The sequence below is a fragment of the Argentina silus genome (genome assembly GCF_951799395.1).
Source record: "Argentina silus genome assembly, chromosome: 16".
Taxonomy (NCBI): domain Eukaryota; kingdom Metazoa; phylum Chordata; class Actinopteri; order Argentiniformes; family Argentinidae; genus Argentina; species Argentina silus.
In genome coordinates, this window is record NC_139670.1 from 2,018,070 (window position 1) to 2,040,373 (window position 22,304).

Here is a 22,304-nt window from a genome sequence, read left to right on the forward strand (position 1 = left end):
GGGTAGGGTTAGTACAGGGGGGGTAGTGGGGGTGAAGAGGTCTTTAGGAGGGACTGTTAAGATGTAACCTGAAGAGACGGGTTTTCAATCTACGGCAGAACATAAATAAAATGAAAATACTGTATGGCCGTCCCTAACTGACGTTTGGTCCAGGTTTCTGTTTAACCCACTAACTGACAAATAATTCCGGAACACTCACCACCTAGAGTTCCAAGTGTTCTAAGTGGTGTTTACCTAGCAACAATACTTTGATTGGCTACAAAAGGAAGCATAATAATTTATGCATTTTTGGTGAATAAAGCCACCCTCGGCACTAAATTGTAGGTAATGCAGTGCAGTATGGTATATAGACTGAAGACAGTTTCACACACTGAACTGGTAGAGCTTGTAAGCTGTGAAATAATCCTCTATCTCATAAATTCCAGGTTATTAAGCTACACATTTTCTAGGACTAAAATAATCACCCAACCCTCCCTCTCTGTCTTCCCTATGTCATGAGTTAGGCAACAACCATTCATAAGCTTTTTTTCCCTCATGAAATTCACAGTGATTTGTTGTCTGTCAAGTAAACTGGTTCATTTGTAAACGACTCCACAACACCATGGGAACCGCTCCTGCCCAGTTTACAGCAGCCTCGTACTGATGCACAACTGAACCTCATAACAGTCTCTGTCCTTTCTGGTGTGGCTGTGTGGCGTATGAACTCATCCCTTCTGTCATCCAAAAAAAAACAACCAAAAACGTCTAAAAGCAATGGCTGGAATATCCTCCTCTCTACAGGATCAGGCACGTTTTCCGTTTCCTTTTCAGCTGAAGGTCCAGATCCAACAGCAGAGCCAGGAAGTTCCTGTTGGGGTAAATGGGCCTCTTCTGGATGACCGTCTGGATGGCACTGTGGACGGGGAGGTGGTGGTACAACATGAGGTAAGCCAGCACCAGGGTAGATGAACGACTCAGGCCCCTGATACAGTGGACCAGAACCTTCCCTGGGGAGGGGAGGGGAGGGGAGGGGAGGTGAGGTGAGGAAAGGAGGAGAGGAGAAGAGAGGAGAGGAGAGGGAGAAGAGACGAGAAGAGAAGAGAGGGTGAGGAGAGGGAGGAGAAGAGAGGAGTGAAGCAGAGCGGAGAGGAGAGGAGAGGAGAGGGAGAAGGAGGGAGAAGGAGGGATTAGCCTGAGACCTGTATCTTATTAATATCATACATGACTGCCCGTCTCAAACTGTGGCCTTTCTATTCCCTGCCGAGAGCTAAAAATAGTCCCCAGAATTCATTGCCTTTGTTCATTTAAGGTCCCTTCACAGACAGGCCTTGGCTGTCACTTTAATCCCATACTGTCCTCTGTTTGAGAGGCGCTGTGTGAGGGGGTCCATGGTTAGACTTTATAGACTTACAGTACATTGTGCAAGGTAAGGCTCTTTATTATTACCGGGTGTTAATTTTGCATATAAATTCAGTGTGCATTTCAAGTACAAGTACAGACACTGTGAGCAGAGGTGACTTTGAAAAAGACAGCATGTAACACCGGAATGTTCAATTGCTGGGTTTTTTATTAGGCTTTCATCATCGCTACGGCTGTATCAATTTCCAATGCAACATGGTTAGGACATTCAACTTTCAGAAGGACTTGTTAGGAATCTTACCATCTGGTGTTTTCAATGCATTATGAATGAATTTGGCGGCAGGTCTGAAGTATACATCCAGATCAAAGTAGGTCGAGTCATCTGCTGGAATACCACAATACACAAACGTGTTGCCATAAAATCTCTGGTCTCCTATGCTGCCTCGCTTGGAATGAGCAGCATTTAATACATGAGTGATACCTAATCTCTGCAAGGTAGTCCTGTTTTGGGCTACTCCCCTGGTAAGACAAAGAGAGAAAAGGTTCAGAACTGTGTGTGTGTGTGTATGCGTGTGTGTGTGTGTGTGTCATTTGTCCGCAACTGATGTATAACATCTGCCATTTAGCTGACGCTTTTATCCAAAGTGACTTACATTGCAGTGAGTGCATACATTTTTCAGTATATATGGTCCCAGTGGGAATCAAACCCACAACCCAAGAGTTGTTAACGCCATGCTCTACCCACTGAGCCACAGAGGACCATGTATGACATATTACTTTTATGGCAAATGATTCCAGAACATATCAGTTTGGCTAAATATGTTTTGCAACATTGACATGCAATGGATTTCGTCACATTCATGCAATCAGACATGGTCCTCATGAGAAAGTGTATTTAAAAATGCATTGATTTTATACAAAGTGCAATGAAAGAAAAGGCATACTTACACATTCCCTATGTATATGTTTGGCCAAACCTCGTCTATCTTGGTCATCTGTAGTTGGCAAGAATCCAAAACTTTTTGCAAGTCCTTCACAGACAGGTATTCCTTTTTGTTGTCTATCAGGGCGGCCATTTTAATTCAAAATGACTCTCCAAATCTAGCCCTAGTCAACGTGTATTGTGTTAAAGCAGTACTCTCCTCTCCCGCTCAGGGTGATTGGAGAGAGCAGGTGTTTGTTTTCTGTCAACAAGGACAGTTACCCAATTTAGCGCTTGGAACTAGCGCGTTCTCTTACCCGGGCAGAAGGCATGATAACACACACGCCTGTGGCCACGCTTTTCACACCACTCTGTGACTCCTTCTGAAGTGAAATGAACCGCAAACGGAAATTAATCACCTTGCACTTAACTATGCACTGATAATTATAACGTAATTATGGAAACATATTAAAGTGCAGCTCCTTTATAGGATCACTTATGCAGTAGGACTGGAATAGACAGCTTGTGCAGTAGCTACATAGGCACAGTTCTGAGTCATAATAAATGACAAAAGCAAATGTACTTTCTATTTAATTTAATCTATAATCATTTTTATCTGTCAACATAACATTTAATTTCCACTGGCATGTGATCCAACTGCATTGTTGAAACTTTTTAGGAATCAAAACTGTTAAAGTTTGATAAAATGACTGAAGTGTTTCAGTCCCCATTCAAGTCAATGTGAATTCAGTATTCTCTCAAGCTTCTTTGCTTAATTTCATATCCAGAGCTCGTAGCTGTTTTAGAAAGCCTCTGTTTGGGAAAATCCACCGGTGCTCTTTGACCTCTGCGATGGCGTCCAGTAGGGTGTAATGGTGGTGGATCATCAGGTAGGCCAGAACCAGGGAGGCAGACCTGCTCACACCAACAGCACAGTGGACAATGATCCTGGCTGGACAGACCATATCAAAGTGAAACCATTTAGCAAACACTGAAAATCTAATTCATGGTTTAACTTTATTCACCCTCGGTACTTTAACATTTAGTACCGAGGGTGAATAAAGTCGCCCACATCGTCAACATTCTGGAGTGCCAAGGGTGACTTTATTCACCAGAAATGCTTACATGATTTTGTAGCCAATCAAAGTATTATTGTTGCTCTGTAAATACCACATAAAACACTTGGCACTCTGGGCGGGAGTGTTCCAGAACTCTTTGGCAGTTGGTGAGTTTTAATTTGAATTTGAATTCATTTGCCATGCATCCTCCAAAGTTTCCCATTCCCGATGCACATAAACTATGAGACACTATTAGGCAATACATTATACACAATAAGCTTATATAATAACGTATAACAACCTAATGCTATGTGTAAAATGCTATTAATAGCCTACTCTGTTAACTCACCAACTGCCAAAGAATTCAGAACACCCACCACCCAGAGTGCCAAGTGTTCTATGTGGTGTTTACCTAGCAACAACACGCTGATTGGCTACAAAATGAAGCATCATAACATGCATTTTTGGTGAACCCTGGGTACTAAACCAGTTAACCTCAAAATAGACTACTGAAAGGGACACCTACCACCTGGTGTGTTTAGTGCGTTGTGAATGTAATCTGTAGAGGTGAAGAAGTAGCGTGAAAGGTCAAACGATGGTGAGTCATCGGCAGGTACCCCATAGTAGTCGATCGTTGACCCGTAGAAGTCGTGATTCCCTTGACTGTGGATCTTCCCGTGAGCAGCGTTCACAACATGGCTGATTCCCAGCTTCCACAGCCTGTACCGATCGTTGGCTACTGACCTGTCATGATCAATAAAACAAAAAGAACAAGACATAGAAGATCAATAGAATAAAAAATAAACCATGCAGCTCATGTACTGTAGGCCTCGGCCATCTCTCCAGTAGGTCTATTGTGCATTGTATGCTTGAGAGAAAGGTAGTCCGACTGTAAGTATGTGGGCTAGATCAAGTTAGATTATCTTTCGGCGTGCAATTCAGTTATACTGTTAGGGCAGTCTGAAATAGTTGAGCATGACTTACATGTCCCCAATGAACAAGTTAGGCCAAACTTCATCCACGTGATTGCCAAACCTTTTACCGCCGTGCAGAACCTTCTCCAACTCTTTCACAGAGGGAGTGTGAGGCGCAGTAGAAGCACCACTCTTCTGGACATTGTTGCACATGGCCGACACCTTACTGTTGGGTATACAGTCGTTACTACTATTCTATCATACATTTAATTGGCTCACATGAGCTTGCTTTCCATTTTCTGAGGTTGTGGTAATTAGTTGAGGCGATAGGGCCATGTTGGTAGTGACAGGATCAGGTGTCCTAGCGCTCCAGTCTATATATAAAATAGTGACCTGGTTTATGTGTCAGCAGTTGAAGACCAGCCGTGGGCGCTGGACCGAAGCATGTTTATAAAATCATAACAATGAGTCATGAAGTCTTGAACTAAAGAGAAGCATTCCTTTGTTTGAAGTACAGCTTCAAGTATTTCCATGGAGTACGATACATTTAGCATACAGTACTCTAATCTGACCAGTAGAGGTCAGTGTCTTAATAGTCCCAGACGTGCTGAAGAAGCAGCGTCGCAGCAGTAGATTCGCTGCGCGGCTCTTCGGATGTTTACGACTCCTCGTCGGCTGTCAATCTTGTCAACACAGCGAGCTGATGCTAACCAGCCAAGCAAGGGCGAAATGATTTGCATCAAACCTGTTTTCGCACTAAACCTCAACACAGCTTCGTCGGACTCATGTGAGATGTCATACAGTCAAATAGCTCGCCGTATCAGCTAACTAACTGTTGAATCTGGATTCTGGTGAGTCTTCTCCTAGTGTTAATAGCGTCAGCCAGTTGACAACGTGACGTCGCTAGTGTTGGGTGCTAGCTACCGTTCGCTGGGCTGGCTAGCTGCTCGCATCTTCTAGCTGACATCAGTGCTAACTAATCACACTACGGTTTCAGAGAGGTTGTTGTGGCTCTCCTCGGTGGGTAATAGTCAATGTAGGGTGTCTTCCATTTGGTAGCGATGGCAGAGGTGTTTTTTAGATATGAGTGGGGCTGTGGCTGGTTTTTAAAGGGCCATTCAGTGATATTATCGTCGCTGGAATGAGGGAATGTGTCTCTGTGACAGGTAGCTGATGGTGAAGTCGTCTCTCTGAGGGGCTAGCTAACGGTAGCAACACGAGTGGGTCCGATAGTTTTCTTGTTTTGCGTCTCATGGGTGCAGTTCTTGGTGGAGAAATCCCATCACAAAGGGCATGCACTGTCAGCCTTGCCAGGAACACTCACTCTCTCTCTCTCTCTCTCTCTCTCTCTCTCTCTCTCTCTCTCTCTCTCTCTCTCTCTCTCTCTCTCTCTCTCTCCTAGTCTCTGTGTCCCTGCCATGTGTGTGTTACAAGTTGAGACATTCCACATTAGAAGAGAGTTTGCAACACTTCCCGGCCTAGTTCAGATGTTAAGTTTTTGTTGATACGTTTGTGGTCATGTTGGGGATTCTTGTTTGCTCTGATTCTTTTTTCCTCTTAAACTCCTACTTGGTGAGTACTTGCAGGAAAAGTTGCTCTTTAACCCAGATGCCTTTGTACGTGATAGTTCGGACAAACAAGAATGGGAGGGTGCGGTTCCTATTGAGCAAGCTGCCGTCTGCCGTCAGAGTTTCTTCACTTGGGCTATTCCTGCCTCAGCACTAGAATAGATGGGTGGAGAAGCAGTCAGGGAGGCAGTCTGCATTCCTGGGACCACTGACACACACACACACACACCCCCACACACACCCCCACACACCCACACCCCAACTGTAAACAGGATTTTTAAAAGTGACGGTAAGAGAAGTTGAATTTAGTCTTAAGTAGTTGAAAAGTAGGACCAAGTAGAAGCCTTTCTTTGATGTGTTCTGTCAGATGACTGTTAAGGATATTGACCTATAGGCTACCATGTCTTGTTTTAACTCAGCAGCTAGTCAATGTTTTAACTCAGCAGTTAACCTGAGGATTTACTTTCCATGCATCTGACTGAGTGAATATCTTTCGTGTAGACCTATTGGATTACATCACGATTGTGACAATGTGACTCATGACACTTGACATTTTGGATATAGGAACCAAGTATTGCTGAAGCCGTGGAAATTGAGAAGGTCTGGGCTACTTCTCCATGGCCTCTCCACGTCTTACCATGTCACACAGTTGGTTTTCTCGTGCTGCCCCAAGTGACACTACCGCGGTAAACAAAATGCAACGTCATTCCATGAAACCCGTCGTATGATAACGAGCGTTTTTCCTCCCGTCTTTCCCCCGCAGTTCTCAGAGCGAGGAGGAAATGACCCAGTTGAGCATCCGCCGCTGGACCACCAAGCACGTGGCCAAGTGGCTGAAGGAGGAGGGCTTCTGCGACTACGTGGACCTCCTGTGCAACAAACACCGGCTGGACGGCACCAGCCTCCTGACGCTCAGCGAGTACGACCTCCGCTCGCCGCCGCTGGAGCTTAAGGTTCTGGGGGACATCAAGAGGCTCATGGTGTCACTCCGGAAGCTGCAGAAGCAGAACCTGGACCTCCTGGAGGAGCTCGGGCTCCCCTTCGACGGGCACTCCCCCCAGGGCGGCGGCGGCGGCGGCATGGACTGGCTCTGCAACGGAGACTCGGCCCGGGACTGTGACAGCGCCGGGACGGCGCCCGTGGGCGAGGAGTACCACCAGTACACCAACGGGAAGTACAAGCAGCAGGCGAGGCGGCTGGACCCCGAGTACTGGAAGACGGTGCTCAGCTCCATCTACGTGGTGTTTGTGTTCGGGTTCACGTCCTTCGTCATGGTCATCGTGCACGAGAGGGTACCAGACATGCGCACCTACCCGCCCCTGCCAGATATCTTCTTAGACAGGTGGGTCGCCTGACATTTGACATTTTGCATTTACACTTACGGCATTTAGCAGACGCCTTTATCCAAACCGACTTACAACAAATACATTTGTTTAAGTAAGTGAATCATCTATCCATCAGTCATCATAAGATAAAGTAATCAATGCTCGGACCAGGGGCCATAGGCAGTCACAATGCTAGAAGAAGGAATTTTTTTATTAACAGGAGAGAAACTTGTACAGGGGGGTAGTGGGGGTGAAGAGGTCTCTAGGGTTAGGGTTAGTACAGGGGGGTAGTGGGGGTGAGGAGGTCTTTAGGAGGGACCGTTAAGATGTAGCCTGAAGAGATGGGTCTTCAATCTACGGCGGAAGATTGGTAGTGGTACCCTTTAAGAAAAGCTGTTATTGATTTTGTGTGACCTTCTCCGGCGACAGACAACTTTGTTTTATATTACAGTGGAAGGAGGCATGCATGCTTTCATGACAAACATGACTAAGCTTCTCAAATGGCAACAGTGGAAGTTAACTTGATGAGGCTGCAGCCCTGCAGGAGAGCCGGGCCTCAGGAGTCACGCCAGGCCTCAGGAGTCGAGCCAGAAATGCTCTGCATTTTTAATCAGCTGTTGGAATACAAGGCTGACCGGATGGACATTGTGATTGCCCTACTTCCTCAAAGCTCCTCTATTATTGGGCTGGCGTATTCTGAACAGCATTGTGTTAAGTGTTCTTCTGGAATGCCCTACTTTTGAGTAAATTGTCTAACCTGTTGAGCCGGTCTTTGGAATGTCTGGCTTGGTTTTAGAGTTGATTTCAGCCTTTCTTTTGATGATGGGTTCTGGCAGATGCCTGTTGGCAAGATGAGGCGAGGCGCGGGGCTAAATGTAGCTCTGGCCTCCAGGCTTGTTCTCTGCGTTGTCGCCTGGCAGGACTGGGCGGTGTCATCGTTGACACTTCTTAGTGAAATTGAGAAGAAGGTTAATGCCTTTCACATTAACTTGATACCGGTTTTTATTAATCAGCCGTGATTCATTTCAGTTGAATAGCGGTGCAGGGCAGGTAGCCTAGAGGTTAGGTAATCGGAAGGTCGCTGGTTCGATCCCCGCCTCAGGAGGGGGCCGGATGTGAGCTGGCTTATCTAAGGTATCCTCCTGCTGTTGTGCCCTTGAGCAAGGCACTTAACCCCGACTTAACAAGGCACTTAACTGCTCCAGGGGCGCCTGTCGGGGGCTGACCCTGTACAATAGAGCCCAGAGCTCGGTACTCCCTAAGACTGTGCTTGGGGGGTGTGTGCAAAAAGATGATTTCCCCACAGGGATCAGTATGCATTAAATATGGGTTCTGTATTGAAAACTACCCTGTTGATGGAATTTCAAAATATTGAGAAGTCTTTAAAATGGCCATTTTCTTTCTCTTAACAGTGTTCCTAGAATCCCATGGGCCTTTGCCATGGCCGAGGCATGTGGAGTGATCCTCTGCAATATATGGCTCCTCGTGTTGCTGCTGCACAAGCACAGGTAGAGTACCGTCTTACCGGGGGTCGGGGGAAGGGCAGGATGGAAGGGCATAGGGAAGGTGTCTCTCTCTCTCTCTCTCTCTCTCTCTCTCTCTCACACTCTCACTCTCCTCCTCTCTCTTCTTCTCTCTCACCTTCTCTCTCTCTCCTTCTCTCTCACCTTCTCCCTCTCTCTCTCTCTTCTTCTCTCTCCCTCTCTCTCTCTCTTCTTCTCTCTCACCTTCCCTCTCTCCTCCTCTCTCTCACCTTCTCTCTCCCAGAAGTGTAGTCATTGAGTCTCTGTTGGTGCTGCTGGATGCTCTGTGTTGTGATTAACATGGAGGAGCCTTTGTTGAATGTGTGTGGCAGGTCCATCCTCCTGCGCCGGCTGTGCAGCCTCATGGGGACGGTGTTCATGCTGCGCTGTGTCACCATGTTCGTCACCTCCCTGTCAGTGCCAGGACAGCACCTCCAGTGCTCAGGAAAGGTACTGCTTCAGTACGGCTCACAGTGGTTGACTGAGAGAAAATACACGGCTTTGATAGGATGTATGATCCTTACATATGGGTACATGACACACACACACACACACACACACATACATACATACAAACGCAAGCACATATGGACACAGGACATACACACACGGACGCGAACACACACACACGCAAACGCAAACACACGCACACACACACATCACATCACACATGCATAGCCCGGGGGAATAGTTTTCCTAACCCTCTCTTCCTGACAGACTAAAATAGCAGCCGTATTTTCCCTCTCTCCTCCACCCAGATATACGGTGACATGTGGGCCAAACTGCACCGGGCTGTGGCCATCTGGAGCGGCTTCGGGATGAGCCTGACGGGGGTGCACACGTGTGGCGACTACATGTTCAGCGGCCACACGGTGGTGATCACCATGCTCAACTTCTTTGTGACAGAATGTGAGTGTTCCAACCCGTTCGGACCTGTTGCTGACTGTAACCTGTTCACCAGCTCTGGAGTCGATGTAACAGGACATCTTTGTTTTGAGATTAATTTTCTGTCCCTTTGCTGCCATCTGATGTCCTTTAGCGGTACTGCACACCACCAGGGCCACGAGGGCCGCAGACAGTTTAGGATTAGAAAAGCATGTCAATAATAGAGGGCCGGTTCAGTGAAAATATTACATAATATTGTTATAGTCATTCACTGTTCAGGAATCTTAACACAACAGACAGTCAGTATTCTAACAACTCTCTACCAACAGACACACCGAGGAGCTGGAACTTCATCCACACCTTATCCTGGGTCCTGAACCTGTTTGGCATCTTCTTCATCCTGGCCGCGCACGAACACTACTCCATCGACGTCTTCATCGCCTTCTACATCACCACCAGGCTGTTCCTGTACTACCACACGCTGGCCAACACCCGGGCCTACCAGCAGAGCCGCCGCGCCCGCATCTGGTTCCCCATGTTCTCCTTCTTCGAGAGCAACGTTAACGGCCCCGTGCCCAACGAGTACGGCTGGCCCTTCTCCAAACCCGCCGCCTTACGGCGGATGATCGGCTAGAGGGGCCCGGCGGCCCGGAGCGCTGATAGATCGGTAGATAGATATACACTGTTGAGCCTGTGCTGTTTCGCTGCTCTCTCAAGTTGCCAACTGTGGAATGTGTGATATCTTTATTTCCGATATCTATATTGGACTACCGAAATGGGCTTGTGTGATCCTATCAGTGTGTCATCGTGGTCTGACAGGGTACAGGGAGGCATAACTCTCTCTCTCTCCTGGTATTCGGTGGACTTAGCGGTTGGTGCGTTTCCCCTGTCGGCCTGTTTAAAGGGATTAAACTAAATCTGTCAACCGACCCTCGAGTTTGTTAGTGACAATATCGGCTTCATTTAAAAAAAAAAAAAAAAAAAAAAGTGAAATCGATGGGAGTGGTTCTAAATCCATAGCGGTTTAACGAAAGGGAGGACATTTTGTTGTGTACCCACAACTATTGCCAATACTGTAGATACTAACAAAGCTCACAACTTGCAGCTTTTACATTTCTGGAATTAATAAACTAGTATTGGTAGTGGTGGTGGTAGTGTTTTTTGGGAAACCGTGAAAAACTAAATTCTCAGGCATCACACGTAACCAAATACCGTATTCTTAGTCAGTATCATTTGTTGTGAATTCTGAAATTAAACTGAATTTCGCTGTTGTAATAAAAACTGTTCTGATCCGACAAAGTAACCTGGACCCAGGGCACGCTGATGGTATTTACATGGACTTGATGTCGTGGGCTTGAGCTCCAACACCGGTGTGGACCACTTTTCAAGCAATATCAAAACCTTTAGGTTACAGATGGGTGAATTGCTGAATTTCTGTAAAGCAATATTAAGTTCAAGATGCTGGGTCTTGTTACTTGATTGCCATTACGTACTAGATAGTGCAAAAGGCTTCTGCATTCCTTAAGATACTACTGTGTTTTTTTTTACAGTGGTAGTGATACAGTATTATTAGAATGCTGAGTAATTCCTGGCTCATTTTCCACTACAGTGTACAGTATGTAGGTGTCTTCTGTTGTTGTTGTTGTTGTATTGTTCAGGTATTGTCCTGCCTTGTCCTAATAAGACCTTTCAGAAAACAGGGTCGTTACCAAGGAAATCACAAAAGCAGCCAAAAAAACGTGGAATGGAAAACGTTGAACAATCGTCTTAAATATCATTCCATTTGCCAATAACTTTAGGTGTTAACGTGACATTGTCTTTATACAGTGGTAAATGCATATCTCAAATGTTGGATATTGTTGAGTTGTCTGTAGTTTGTAACATTGTGATTTAGCCAACATTTGGTTAATGGCCTGGCTTCATGACGTGTAACACAAGGACATAAATCCCTTAAAGATCATTTCAAAATTAGGCCTATTTGTTATATTTCTTCCACAGATCCCTCATATTTCAATGTGTAATTCATTTTTACTGTAATAATTTATTGCATTTTGTATTTGTCAATAACTATTTTTTTTATATGTCATTAAGGTTATTGCAACATGCACTTCAACAAGAATATGATATGTTTACAGTTGCGCATAACTATGTATTTGTTTGGAACACAATGTGCTTTTATGTATAGCAGCCTTTTGATTTCAGAGTCTCCCTCCTCAATTCATTGCAGCAAACATAAAAACAGAATAAGTGTTTAGAATCAGGTGTGATACTGCCACTCATGGTTACCACCCACTTTGCATGTCAAAGCAAGCAAATGTTAGGAAAACATCTGTAATAGAAGAATATTACTTTTGTCCATCATGTTTGCGTTTGCAATTTCACCTGCTGAATACAATCATTAACAATGACATCATGCTGTCCACCAGTCAGTCTGAATAACGCCAGCTCCATAAAAGCCCGCCAGCTGCAGATAGATCATTTGCTGCTAAGGTGTTAGATATGGGATGATTTCCCATTTGTATTTATGCATTTTGCTCTTTGGTAGCACTTTTAACCCAGTCTAACAGAACATTACTAATTTGTATTATTGGTTTTGTTGTAATGGTACACCCGTCCTTCAAGAAATAATAATTGACTTCTACCAATGTAAGGAAAATGTAGCAATAACGTCCATTGTGGCATGGTTGTAATGATAATAGATAATAGATCTATGACATTGTCTCTACCATCATTAAACATTTGAAATCAGTGGCTGGTGGATGTGTTTCCTCAACAGATGATGGAGCAGTAGTGTGTGCAGAGTTGTTAAGCCGACATGATTTAGACTAGAGGACATGGGGGTGTGTCTCACACATCCAACTGCATGAGACTACCATTATATTCATACATGGATTAAAGAGGATTCTGGAAATCGGGTCAGAGCTATCCTGGGCAGCACACATTTTGGACATCCTTTCTCTAAAAGGGTTCCTTCCCTCCGAGGTTCATCCGGTTTCCTCCTGTGTGAGTTGGGTTTATGTGTGTCAGGTCTGCTACTGTACGTCAGTGGGACACCAGGCATTGGTGTGTTGCAATGCTCAGCCAATAGACATGCTCAGCCTGATCAGGTCAGATTAATTTGCCAGCTTGGGGTCAAGTACTTAACTTGGCTAGCTGCTGAGTCAAAGTACAGTACAGAATCACAGTTGTTTTGATCACCATAGCTGCTCTCCCAACAAATGTTCCAGGATTTCCCTTATTTGTAATAATAATAATGCATTTATTTTGTCTAGGGCTTTTCTCAGTCCTAAAAGACACTACATTCCATGGAGAGAACAAGAATAGATAGAGAAATAAAACGTAAAACAAAAGCACAGTTAGTAAAAACAACATTAGAAATAGTTAAAGAGTAAAAGAGAGTTTCAGAAGATGGGTTTTGAAGATGGGTTTGAGGATCGTTTGAAGGAGGAGTGCTGGACGTATATGTGGCCTTGTTGGGGATTCCCGACGACCTGTCTTGTCAGATGCTTTTTATTTTTTTATAAAAGAAAAAAAAAAAAAGATTATTCAGTGAATTGTTTTTAATGTCAGATAATACTGGCTCAACAGAAACATATGAAACTTTACGAAATCATGTACGCACAGCTACCATGTTAATAAAGAGTTAGGCCAAGCACCATGGTTACCATGGCGATTTAGACGGCATACAGTTGCCTTAAATATAATTTCAGAGGAACATTGTTATTCAGTTCCGTAAAAATACATCTGTACATAAATCAGTGTTTTGTTGACCAGAAAATCAAACATTGGCTATAACTATAATAGGCAAAACACCTCAGTCGAGATATTAGTCAATGTTTTGGTTTTCCTTTTTCGACAGGCATAGAAGGCGGCAGCGGTGTGAGCGGGGTCCTGCGGCCCGGTCAGGTGGTGGGTGTCTCCTTCACGTCGCCCTCCAGCCGGACTCTCTGTTGCGACACGGTGCCACCAACCGCCTCAAAAACACCCCGCTACCCGCAGCGCCAGGAACATCACTTTAACTCGCTGTTTGACTGACGAACCTACCGTGAGTATGTGCTGTTACTTAGTGTTACCAAAGCGTCGTCGTGGTGTTATAAAGACCGCTTGGTCGCCGCTAGTGAGCGGGGCCAGGCAGGGCAGGGTCTGGCGTGGAGAGCACGACCAGCTACCAGCTAACAGCAGTGTTAATGTCAAGGGTAAACCGCCGCCGACCGGTGGCGTTGCCACCTCGTATTCTGTCATGTATCCGTTCCTCTAAGTATGGACGGATAGCCATGGCAGTTATCGATTAGCTAGCTAAACATTTGACTTTGATGCCACCTACCAGCTTGCTAAGTAAGGAGGGTCCGCTAGCCTGCTGCAGCTAACTCCTCATGTCGGTTCAGCAGCAGGATCCAGTACCTGCCACTCCGGGGAAACAACCCCAGCGCTGTTAATCACACTGATATTTAAACCAACTTGGCAAGCAAGCAACTAGAGATACGGTTGTCAGGATGTGCTTATACCGATGTCAAGATGGCTGCTGGAGGTAACCAGCTCGCTTCGTGGTGCGAAGCCTCACCTCATGACAGGTGGCCTTTGTTTGCGGTAGCCGCGGTGTAAGTCAGTCCTGTGACAACGAGGACACGGGCCCTAGTGTAGCAATGCTACAACGTTACCTGGACTATTTTCCAATTTGTGGTAAAGCCACCATAATGGGCCGGTTTCACAGACGAGGCTTAAGCCTAGTCCTGGATTAATTCATACTTTCAACGGCAGATTTCCACCGAGGATGTTTTACAGTCTACCCGGGCCTAAGACCTGCGGGTCGTCCTGACGTCATGGTACACCTGTGAAAGCCACCATTTGAAGGTTTCCAGAGAATGTGTCTCGACCTTTTTCACTCTTTCACGCAGGTAGAATGGCTGTTCCTCCAGCATATGGTGACCTTGGCAAATCCGCGAAGGACATCTTCAACAAAGGATATGGTGAGTGTTTTTTTTTTAACAACATTTTTGGTGCAATTTTAACTTGGGTGAAAACTACATCCAATGACCTTTATACATGAGGGTGTATTGTTATATAAAAAAATGTCAACATGGTCAGTGACTGTCTTTGTCTTTCCCTCGGTCATATTGTTGTGGTTGTGCTTCCTTAGGTTTTGGATTGGTGAAACTTGACGTGAAGACCAAGTCCGCAAGTGGAGTGGTGAGCATAAGGCGACGTCCCAGGGAGCATGTCCCCACGCTGTGCCGTGATGTCCGTGTACAACTCCCAAGTCATCCTCTCTTTAATGTTGTTTAGGAATTCAAAACCACCGGCTCTTCCAACACTGACACCAGCAAAGTCAACGGAAACCTGGAAACCAAGTACAAGTGGGACGAATACGGGCTGACGTTCACAGAGAAGTGGACCACGGACAACACTCTGGGGACAGAGATCACCGTTGAAGACCAGGCAAGCAGGACCGTCACTGTGTGTTTGTCATTGTCAATTCTTCACAGAACTCAGTGGTACTGACTGTATTTTCTTCTTCTGCAGATTACCAAAGGACTGAAACTTACATTTGACACCACATTCTCACCAAATAGTGGGTACGTGGCATTTCACCACTGATGGCTTCAAGCGTAATTGAACGTTTCTCACCTGACTTTTGAAAAGCTGGAGGGCATGAATGTTCCGTCAACCACTTGCCTTTTTGTAAATATTCAGTAATGTGTGTGTCAAGTAATGCAGTTCGGGCCTGGCTTTTTCTAACCGGTCTAGGAAGATGTTTGAGGTGATTTGTTCTATTTCTCCCCCCCTGTACCTGTTTGGTTATCAGCAAGAAGAGTGGCAAGGTGAAGACAGCCTATAAGCGTGAATACGTCAACCTGGGCTGCGATGTCGACTTTGACTTCGCCGGCCCGGCCATTCATGGAGCAGCAGTGGCTGGCTACGAGGGTTGGCTGGCTGGTTACCAGATGACCTTTGACACCGCCAAATCCAAGATGACTCAGAGCAACTTTTCAGTCGGCTACAAGACTGGTGATTTCCAGCTGCACACCAATGTGTAAGTCTGGGCGTCGACTTAAGATTCACGTCATTAGTCTTTTGAATCTGTATATTCTTCTAAACTCATTCAGGGCGAATAAAGTCGCCCAAATTGTCAACATTCTAGAGTGCCAAAGGGTGACTTTATTCACCAGAAATGCATAAATGATGATGCTTCATTTTGTAGCCAATCAGAGTGTTGTTGCTAGGTAAACACCACATAGAACACTTGGCACTCGAGGTGGCGAGTGTTCTGGAACTCTTTGGCAGTTGGTGAGTTAACCAAACAGTAAGAAGCTGTCTAATGTGGTTAGAAAGTGTCACCGTTGACCCTTATTAGTAAAAACAAATGAGTAGCTGTAAGCTACTTTAAATCAGTCAGTAATTCATCAGACAAGGATAACTCAATAACGTGCGTCTGTTCCCCTGTGTTGCAGCAACGATGGCACCGAGTTTTCCGGGTCCATCTACCAGAAAGTGAACGACCAGCTGGAGACGGCAGTGAACCTGGCCTGGACGGCCGGCAGCAACAGCACGCGCTTTGGCATCGCTGCCAAGTACCAGCTGGACTCCAGCGCCTCCATATCTGTGAGGGGCCCTTTCTGCTGTTGATTAATCATGTCTTTTATGTATGGAAATTGGCTGAGTGCAGCTGTCGGTCGCTGTTTTTTGTGTGAAATACACAATTAAGTTCTTAACTGGGGGCTCTAATGGGTGTGTGGTGTTTTTCAAGGCTGATTGTGATGAGAGAATTTGTTGTCCATTGTCGACTAAATGGATTATTCATATTTTCTCAGGCTAAAGTGAATAACGCCAGCTTGGTGGGGGTGGGCTACACCCAGACACTGCGGCCAGGTAAGAGCTGTCATTCATTTCCCACAGCATTTAGAACCGTCTCCAATGTGGTCTGCTGTAGTGTTAAGCTATGTACACACCTGGGGCGACACAACGCTACAGAACGAACAGTGGCCATTCATTGTCAACTGAAGATGGCGACCTGGCGAGCCTTAGGGTGACGCGACCCCAGGCGACGCCGTTCTGGCTAGCAGCACGACTAGAGGGAATAGGATCACGGCGATAACCAATCAGAGGACAGAGAAAGGCACGTCTCCTAATGTTTCCTGAATGATATACAATCATACTTTAGTTTGGTTCCTATTGTTTCGGTAGAAAGGTGGCAGAATGCTAGAGTTAACTAGCTACAGTTTACCACAGGTTGTGGTGTGTAAATGAGCTAAAAGGTCAGGACACAACACGGATGCAACCCATAATGACTGGGAACCAACGGGTCTCGTCTGAGCGTCCGTTAAAACCTAGCCTTTTTGGAACATGCTAATGTGCAACCAAACTTGCTACGGGTAGTGGAGTAGAAACGTCTACGGGCGATCTACTCACGCCAACCTCAGCGGAGTCTCCAGACAGAATCTCTGTGTGTGTGTGTACGCCGCTTTCATACGCCGCAAGTCATTTCCCTTTGTTTTCCCAGGTATGAAACTTGTCCTGTCTGCTCTGGTTGATGGAAAGAGCATCAATGCCGGTGGCCACAAGCTGGGACTGGGGCTGGAGCTGGAGGCATAAAGATCCGTCTCCCGACCTCACGTTGAAGGGAATCTCAGAGGAGTCTGGCCTTACGCGTTTCCAGCCCAATCCGCAAGCAAGGGGGGGGGGTCTCTAGGGGAGGAATCTGAAACAACACACACGCCCAATCCTTCACTACCGTTAGATCGACACCCTTCTGCCACTGTCCTTTCTTTTTGTTTGTAGTCATCTTGTGTGTAACAACAGGTCTGTTATTTATTAAGTAATGCATCCCAACCATCACTCTGACGTCACTGTCACCAGGTCCATCTTCGTGAAACGTTAACAAGGTCAAAGTTCAACTTTCGCTTCATCAGTTTGGCCCAGGGGGACGGTCCGAGGAGGGTCACAGAGAGTCCTCTGATTTTACTTATATGTGATAATAACGTTATCATAGAATGTAAACCTCAACTGTTATTTTGCACACTAGCAGCAATCACCTTTGTACCTATATTTATATCCTATTTTTCCCCCTTGTTGCATTTGCACATTTACTCGCACTTAAGTAGTCATGCTTTTCCTGATATCCTACTACGCTTATCAACTAGACACCTTGAACCTCCGAACTGTTGTGTGATATTGGTTTGGCTAATACTCTTGAAGATGAAGGTGTTTTATGCTTACTCACTCTGTGCGGTCATCTGCAGACCTCTACCATTTTGATTAACCTCCTCTCATTGGTAAAGATGGTGAAGGGTAATGAAGTTGCACGACAATGCCAAATGGGTTTTTTCTCAGTGTGATTTGAGATGAGAACTATATCTGAGTGAATCCTCTCCCCATCCCCATAGTTGTGTAAATTATTGACTGGGACATTGATCAGGAACCAGGTCCTCTTGTGTATGTCTACCTTTACAATAAAGTCTTTAAACAAATAAACCCCTGTTTGTTGTTTGAAATGTTTTAATAAGGAGTAATCAAGTCTGTTAGACCTTTTCTAAACTATATTTAATCAGTATTTAGTTACTTTGGTTAGTTTACGTAGGCCTAATAAGACCTCATCACACAATGGTCCAGTTGTTATTCAAGGCTGTTCCAGACGGGCTGTTCCAGACGGGCTGTTCCAGACGGGCTGTTCCAGACGGGCTGTTCCAGACGGGCTGTTCCAGACAGGTACTGACGTGATAAAGGTGTACCTGAGAAAAAGATATAGCACTCAAACCATGAAGTTACTAATTCCCCATAATTATCAAAGCTTCTGCTCACTGGAAGCACTACAGTTTAAAAGGGCAATGCCCATCTCACTACAGTTTAAAAGGGCAACGCCCATCTCGCTACAGTTTGAAGGCCAACGTTAACCCATCTCCCACAGTGAGCATGCTCAGGTTGATTCTGATGTCATGGTACAGCTTTTTGTTCAGCTTGTCGATGGCCTGGGTGGCCACGTCATCATCTGCAGGATTAACCACCTTCCCGCTCCAGAGCACCTGTAGAACAAGACAGAGCCAGGAGAGAATACCTTCATCAGCATCATCATCATCATCATCATCAGTCTATAGGTTTTTTGCTTACGGTTTTCCATCAATTAAATGATGTGCTTTGAGATGGACTGTTGTGGTAACATGAACGGGTCAGTAAATAACAGTAAATGTAGTCAGTAAATAACATTTTTTACTAAATACGTCCTGTGCTTCACAGGCAGACATCCTTCATCCTCATGACTGAACAGTACACAATGCCCTGCATTAGTAATGGGACCCTGGGACTATGCATACAAAGGGTTGTAATTTCTGAATGGTGAAGTCAATATGTATGCATGTATGCACCATCAAATACAAGCTGATAATCTCTGCGTTAACCTCACAGGAATTGTTTGTGTTCAAATGCAAGCAAAGTGTAGAGCCAAAAGCAGAAAAAAAATCCTTCACTGTCCCATTACCTACGTAGGGCACTGTAGCTACATACATCAATTAGCCGCTTTATAAAGCGTTGGAATACTGTTACTCACGTTATCAATGGCAATGATGCCTCCCTTCCTCAGTAACTGAAGGGATTTCTCATAGTAGCTTTCATAATTGACTTTGTCTGCGTTGATGAAGACAAAGTCAAAGGTCTCAGCCTCTCCAGACGCCAACAGATCATCTGAAGAAGAAGACCGTGTGTGAACACAGGAAGTAAGGATGACCACAGGAAACACTATAAATATGTTATTACTAGGTAATTACTGTACCGAGAGTTTTCAAGGCAGGTTGTAGGCGTAGATGAATTTTTCGGTCAACTCCAGCCTGTAAATAGATGGAGTGAAAATATGTGAATTAAACGTACATATCTCTTTCTGAACTCTCTCTCTCTCTCTCTCTCTTTCTCTCTCTCTCTCTCTCTCTCTCTCTCTATATATATATATATATATGTATATATATATCTCGCACATATCTCTTTCTGAAACGAAGTTGGCACTGTGCCTTCACAAGGGTTAAAGACATTTCTGAGAATCAAGACAGAATCTAGATATCACCTCCTTCCAGAAGGGTTTGCCAATGTTGGTGCAGTTTTCGTTGAAGTCACAGGCCACCATTTTGCCGTCCTCTGGCAAAGCCAGCGCCACATTCAGAGTGTTGTAACCTGTGTAGACTCCTTCAGACAAATCACATAGAAGCAGAAACACAAGTAGGAGTCTCATTATTGTTGTAAAGTGCCTATATAGTTTATGGTAGGTCAGAGGCAGCCCATTAAACCTTTATCAGGCAAATATAAAGTAGGAGTCCCTCTAGTGTAGACATTGTAAGTGTTTTGTATGAACACTATCTATTTTGCAGCCCTGTAATGGATGAAAATAGACAATATTTGTAGGTTACTATATCAAAACAATATTAGATATTGTTTAGAAGAGAAGACTACACCATGCATACCAATCTCAATTGCTTTCTTGGCTTTAATAAGTCTTGCAAGGTTAGCCATGAACTGTGATTGCTCACAGGCATCCATAATGTGGTTCCGAGAATCCTCCATCGACCTCTGGTGGTTGATGAAAAGAAGACAAATGACGGTGATTAGTTTGTGATTTAGGTCTGGTTTCCTGGACACAGATTAGCCTTATCCTAGACTGAAATGCACCTTCAATGGAGGTTTTCTATTTAAAAAGGTTATGTAGTCCAAGACTAGGCTTAATCTATGTCTGGGAAAACGGCTCATAAACTGTAGCCTGTTGTTCCAGTGTCAGAATATTGTAAATGGTGCCATCTTGTGCCAAAATACAGTCACAACAAACTGTGTTTAGCTTTTCGTGCAGGTCAGGCAGTCAGACCCCGTGTTTGAGAATGAAAGTTGAGGAGGATAATCTGGAAATCAGGATTTATTTACCAATCTGAGTTTTTTCAGGGCCGGATGCTCCCTCAGTGAATGATTGAGGACATATTGCATCAAAGGGTTATCTTTTGCTCCAACGTGACTCTTGAAAATGTCCATACTGGATAATGTGGACCTTCGTTTGCCTGTGGATAGAAATTATGCCAACTGACGAATAGTAGACCTATCTCAAGGCAAAGCATGCTGAAAGATTTGTGTAGGTCCATTAAAATCTGTTTATGTTTTGCAGAAATCAATACGCAGGCCTACGCAGTACAATCATAATGTACAACACTCACCTTGTACAAGGAGAATTCAACGCGTTCACTGCTGCTGTCCGCTAGTGTTCGACCTTCAGATACACATACCGTTAAATACCAAATCTGGAGGAGGGCGGGGTGGATCGAGGGAGGGAGCAGCCTTGGCATGTAATCAATTTGATATTTTATTCGCCAAATATTCCCCTTTCACTCGACCAAGAGACGAATTGCTTCATGATCAGTGTGGTGTTTTAACCTCAGAAGAACTAGCTTGCTGTGTCATATGTGAACAATGAGTACATGGTGAAATATAACATAATCCTCTTGTTCAAATTTAAAAAAAAATCATATCCATTTTTTTTTTTTTTTACGTTGTTTTCAAAACAAAACGTTGATTGTTTTTTTAGACTGTTTCTACTTCAGATTTCTGAGTGTAATTCACGATACATTTTCTATATTTAAGATATCCCACAGAATACACGAGATCTGCATTTCAGCAACCTGTTGCACCCACTATATAGAGTACGGACCCTGTGTAAGGCCCGTTAGCAGCTTTGATTGTCACATAGAACCGCAGAACGCGTTGTAACGGGCGCGGCCGGTTTATCAGCGGAAGGTTGTGAGTTCGATACCCGCTGAGGTAAATCTACTCCGCCGTTCGCTACACTGGTGTCAGCAGTGGGATGGCGCCCGAGAGGCCATCGGAGAGCCGTGTCCACGTCAGGGACTCGATATCGTGAAGCGTGAGGGCACGTTCTCCCGAACGGAGGGGATAGTGGAAGGACCGGGTGGAAGGACCGGGTGGAAGGACCGTTAGCAGCTCCGCCAAGGACACGGCCGGTTTGGAAGCGGAAGATTGTGAGTTCGATACCCGCTTCGGGCAAGCTGCTCTGTCCCACCGTTCGCTACAATATCCATTGACAGGCCTCACAGTTCTCAAAATGTAACCAATATCTTCGAATAAGGTTGATTTAGGCTATTATATGTTTGTATTTATAAAGCTGAGGTGAATGGTTAAATTGATTTGTGAATTGATTGTCACATTGAACCGCTGCTTGAACTCTGTCTTTGTCTTGAACAGAATGGAGAACTTTGCTTTAAAATGGTTCCAGTGGGAATATCCGAATAAAAAGAGAGAATATTATGGCATGATATGCAACGTTCTGCCCTCTTCCACATTTTATTTTGCAATGTCATTGTGAATTGCAGTCTGGCCTATTTTATCTAGATATGAATAATTACCTCACAGTACAGTCTGAGGAACCGGTAATGTTATTTACACTTTGATTATGATGACAGATAGCCATCACTGTTCTGCAAGGACAAGTGCACACACGCACACACACACACACACACACACACACACACACACACACACACACACACACACACACACACACACGTTTTTGTTTTGTTTGGTTTCACATTGCTGTTGACTTGAGTGCGCAGCAGGGGGCAGCCTCCCCTGGGGGATGGATGGCGACCCAGGAAGAGGGAGAGGGAATGGTCCCCGCATCCCAGACTTCTATGACGAGCTTATCCCCGCGGAGCTGGAGAGTCCCTAGCGGGAAGGGAACCAGTGTCCAGCTGGAGACCGAGCCAGTGGCCTCTCGCTAAATGTGGCCTGTCTCTTAAA

The 22,304-nt window shown here is 45.1% G+C and overlaps 4 protein-coding genes across 4 annotated transcripts in view; 1 reads left to right on the forward strand and 3 right to left on the reverse strand.

The window, feature by feature from the left end:
• LOC310817149 (uncharacterized protein) overlaps nt 1–4,349 on the reverse strand; it is a gene marked incomplete at its 3' end in the record, with an annotated part of 9,381 nt that extends 5,032 nt beyond the window's left edge. The window contains exons 1-3 of the mRNA XM_083687586.1: nt 4,303–4,349; nt 3,841–4,062; nt 3,033–3,208 (exon numbers count right to left, since the gene is read on the reverse strand). Coding sequence (XP_083543712.1) covers nt 3,033–3,208; nt 3,841–4,062; nt 4,303–4,304 — 400 coding nt within the window. The 5' untranslated portion in view covers nt 4,305–4,349. The remainder of the gene's footprint in view (nt 1–3,032; nt 3,209–3,840; nt 4,063–4,302) is intronic.
• LOC310816762 (dual specificity protein phosphatase 13A-like) lies at nt 775–2,414 on the reverse strand (the record flags this gene model as incomplete). Its single annotated transcript, XM_083687063.1, has 3 exons — nt 775–986; nt 1,640–1,857; nt 2,287–2,414. The coding sequence occupies 3 exons, from the start codon at nt 2,412–2,414 to the stop codon at nt 775–777; spliced, it is 558 nt and encodes a 185-aa protein (XP_083543189.1).
• Nucleotides 4,350–4,944: 595 nt separating the features above from the next.
• LOC310817150 (sphingomyelin synthase-related protein 1-like) lies at nt 4,945–18,002 on the forward strand. The gene is made up of 15 exons (XM_083687587.1): nt 4,945–5,083; nt 6,564–7,142; nt 8,538–8,633; nt 8,981–9,098; nt 9,407–9,557; nt 9,863–10,162; nt 13,570–13,578; nt 14,429–14,500; nt 14,671–14,720; nt 14,817–14,969; nt 15,054–15,106; nt 15,337–15,564; nt 15,983–16,133; nt 16,343–16,400; nt 17,032–18,002. The coding sequence occupies exons 2-15, from the start codon at nt 6,583–6,585 to the stop codon at nt 17,121–17,123; spliced, it is 2,091 nt and encodes a 696-aa protein (XP_083543713.1). The 5' UTR covers nt 4,945–5,083; nt 6,564–6,582; the 3' UTR covers nt 17,124–18,002.
• Nucleotides 18,003–18,397: 395 nt separating this feature from the next.
• Nucleotides 18,398–20,549, reverse strand: LOC310817095 (catechol O-methyltransferase domain-containing protein 1-like; the record flags this gene model as incomplete). Its single annotated transcript, XM_083687528.1, has 6 exons — nt 20,424–20,549; nt 19,973–20,078; nt 19,579–19,697; nt 19,294–19,348; nt 19,072–19,205; nt 18,398–18,550 (listed from the first exon to the last, which is right to left on the reverse strand). Exons 1-6 carry the CDS (start codon nt 20,526–20,528, stop codon nt 18,398–18,400), a joined length of 672 nt encoding a protein of 223 aa, XP_083543654.1. The 5' UTR covers nt 20,529–20,549.
• Between the last annotated feature and the right edge of the window lie 1,755 nt (nt 20,550–22,304).

Bases quoted from the DNA above. Each gene is read 5' to 3' on its own strand.
- LOC310817150 (XM_083687587.1), top strand. From the start codon at position 6,583: ATGACCCAGTTGAGCATCCGCCGCTGGACCACCAAGCACGTGGCCAAG. The intron at 9,099-9,406 runs GTACTGCTTCAG...TCCTCCACCCAG, and splicing joins ACCTCCAGTGCTCAGGAAAG to ATATACGGTGACATGTGGGC. The intron at 14,501-14,670 runs GTGAGTGTTTTT...GTGCTTCCTTAG, and splicing joins CATCTTCAACAAAGGATATG to GTTTTGGATTGGTGAAACTT.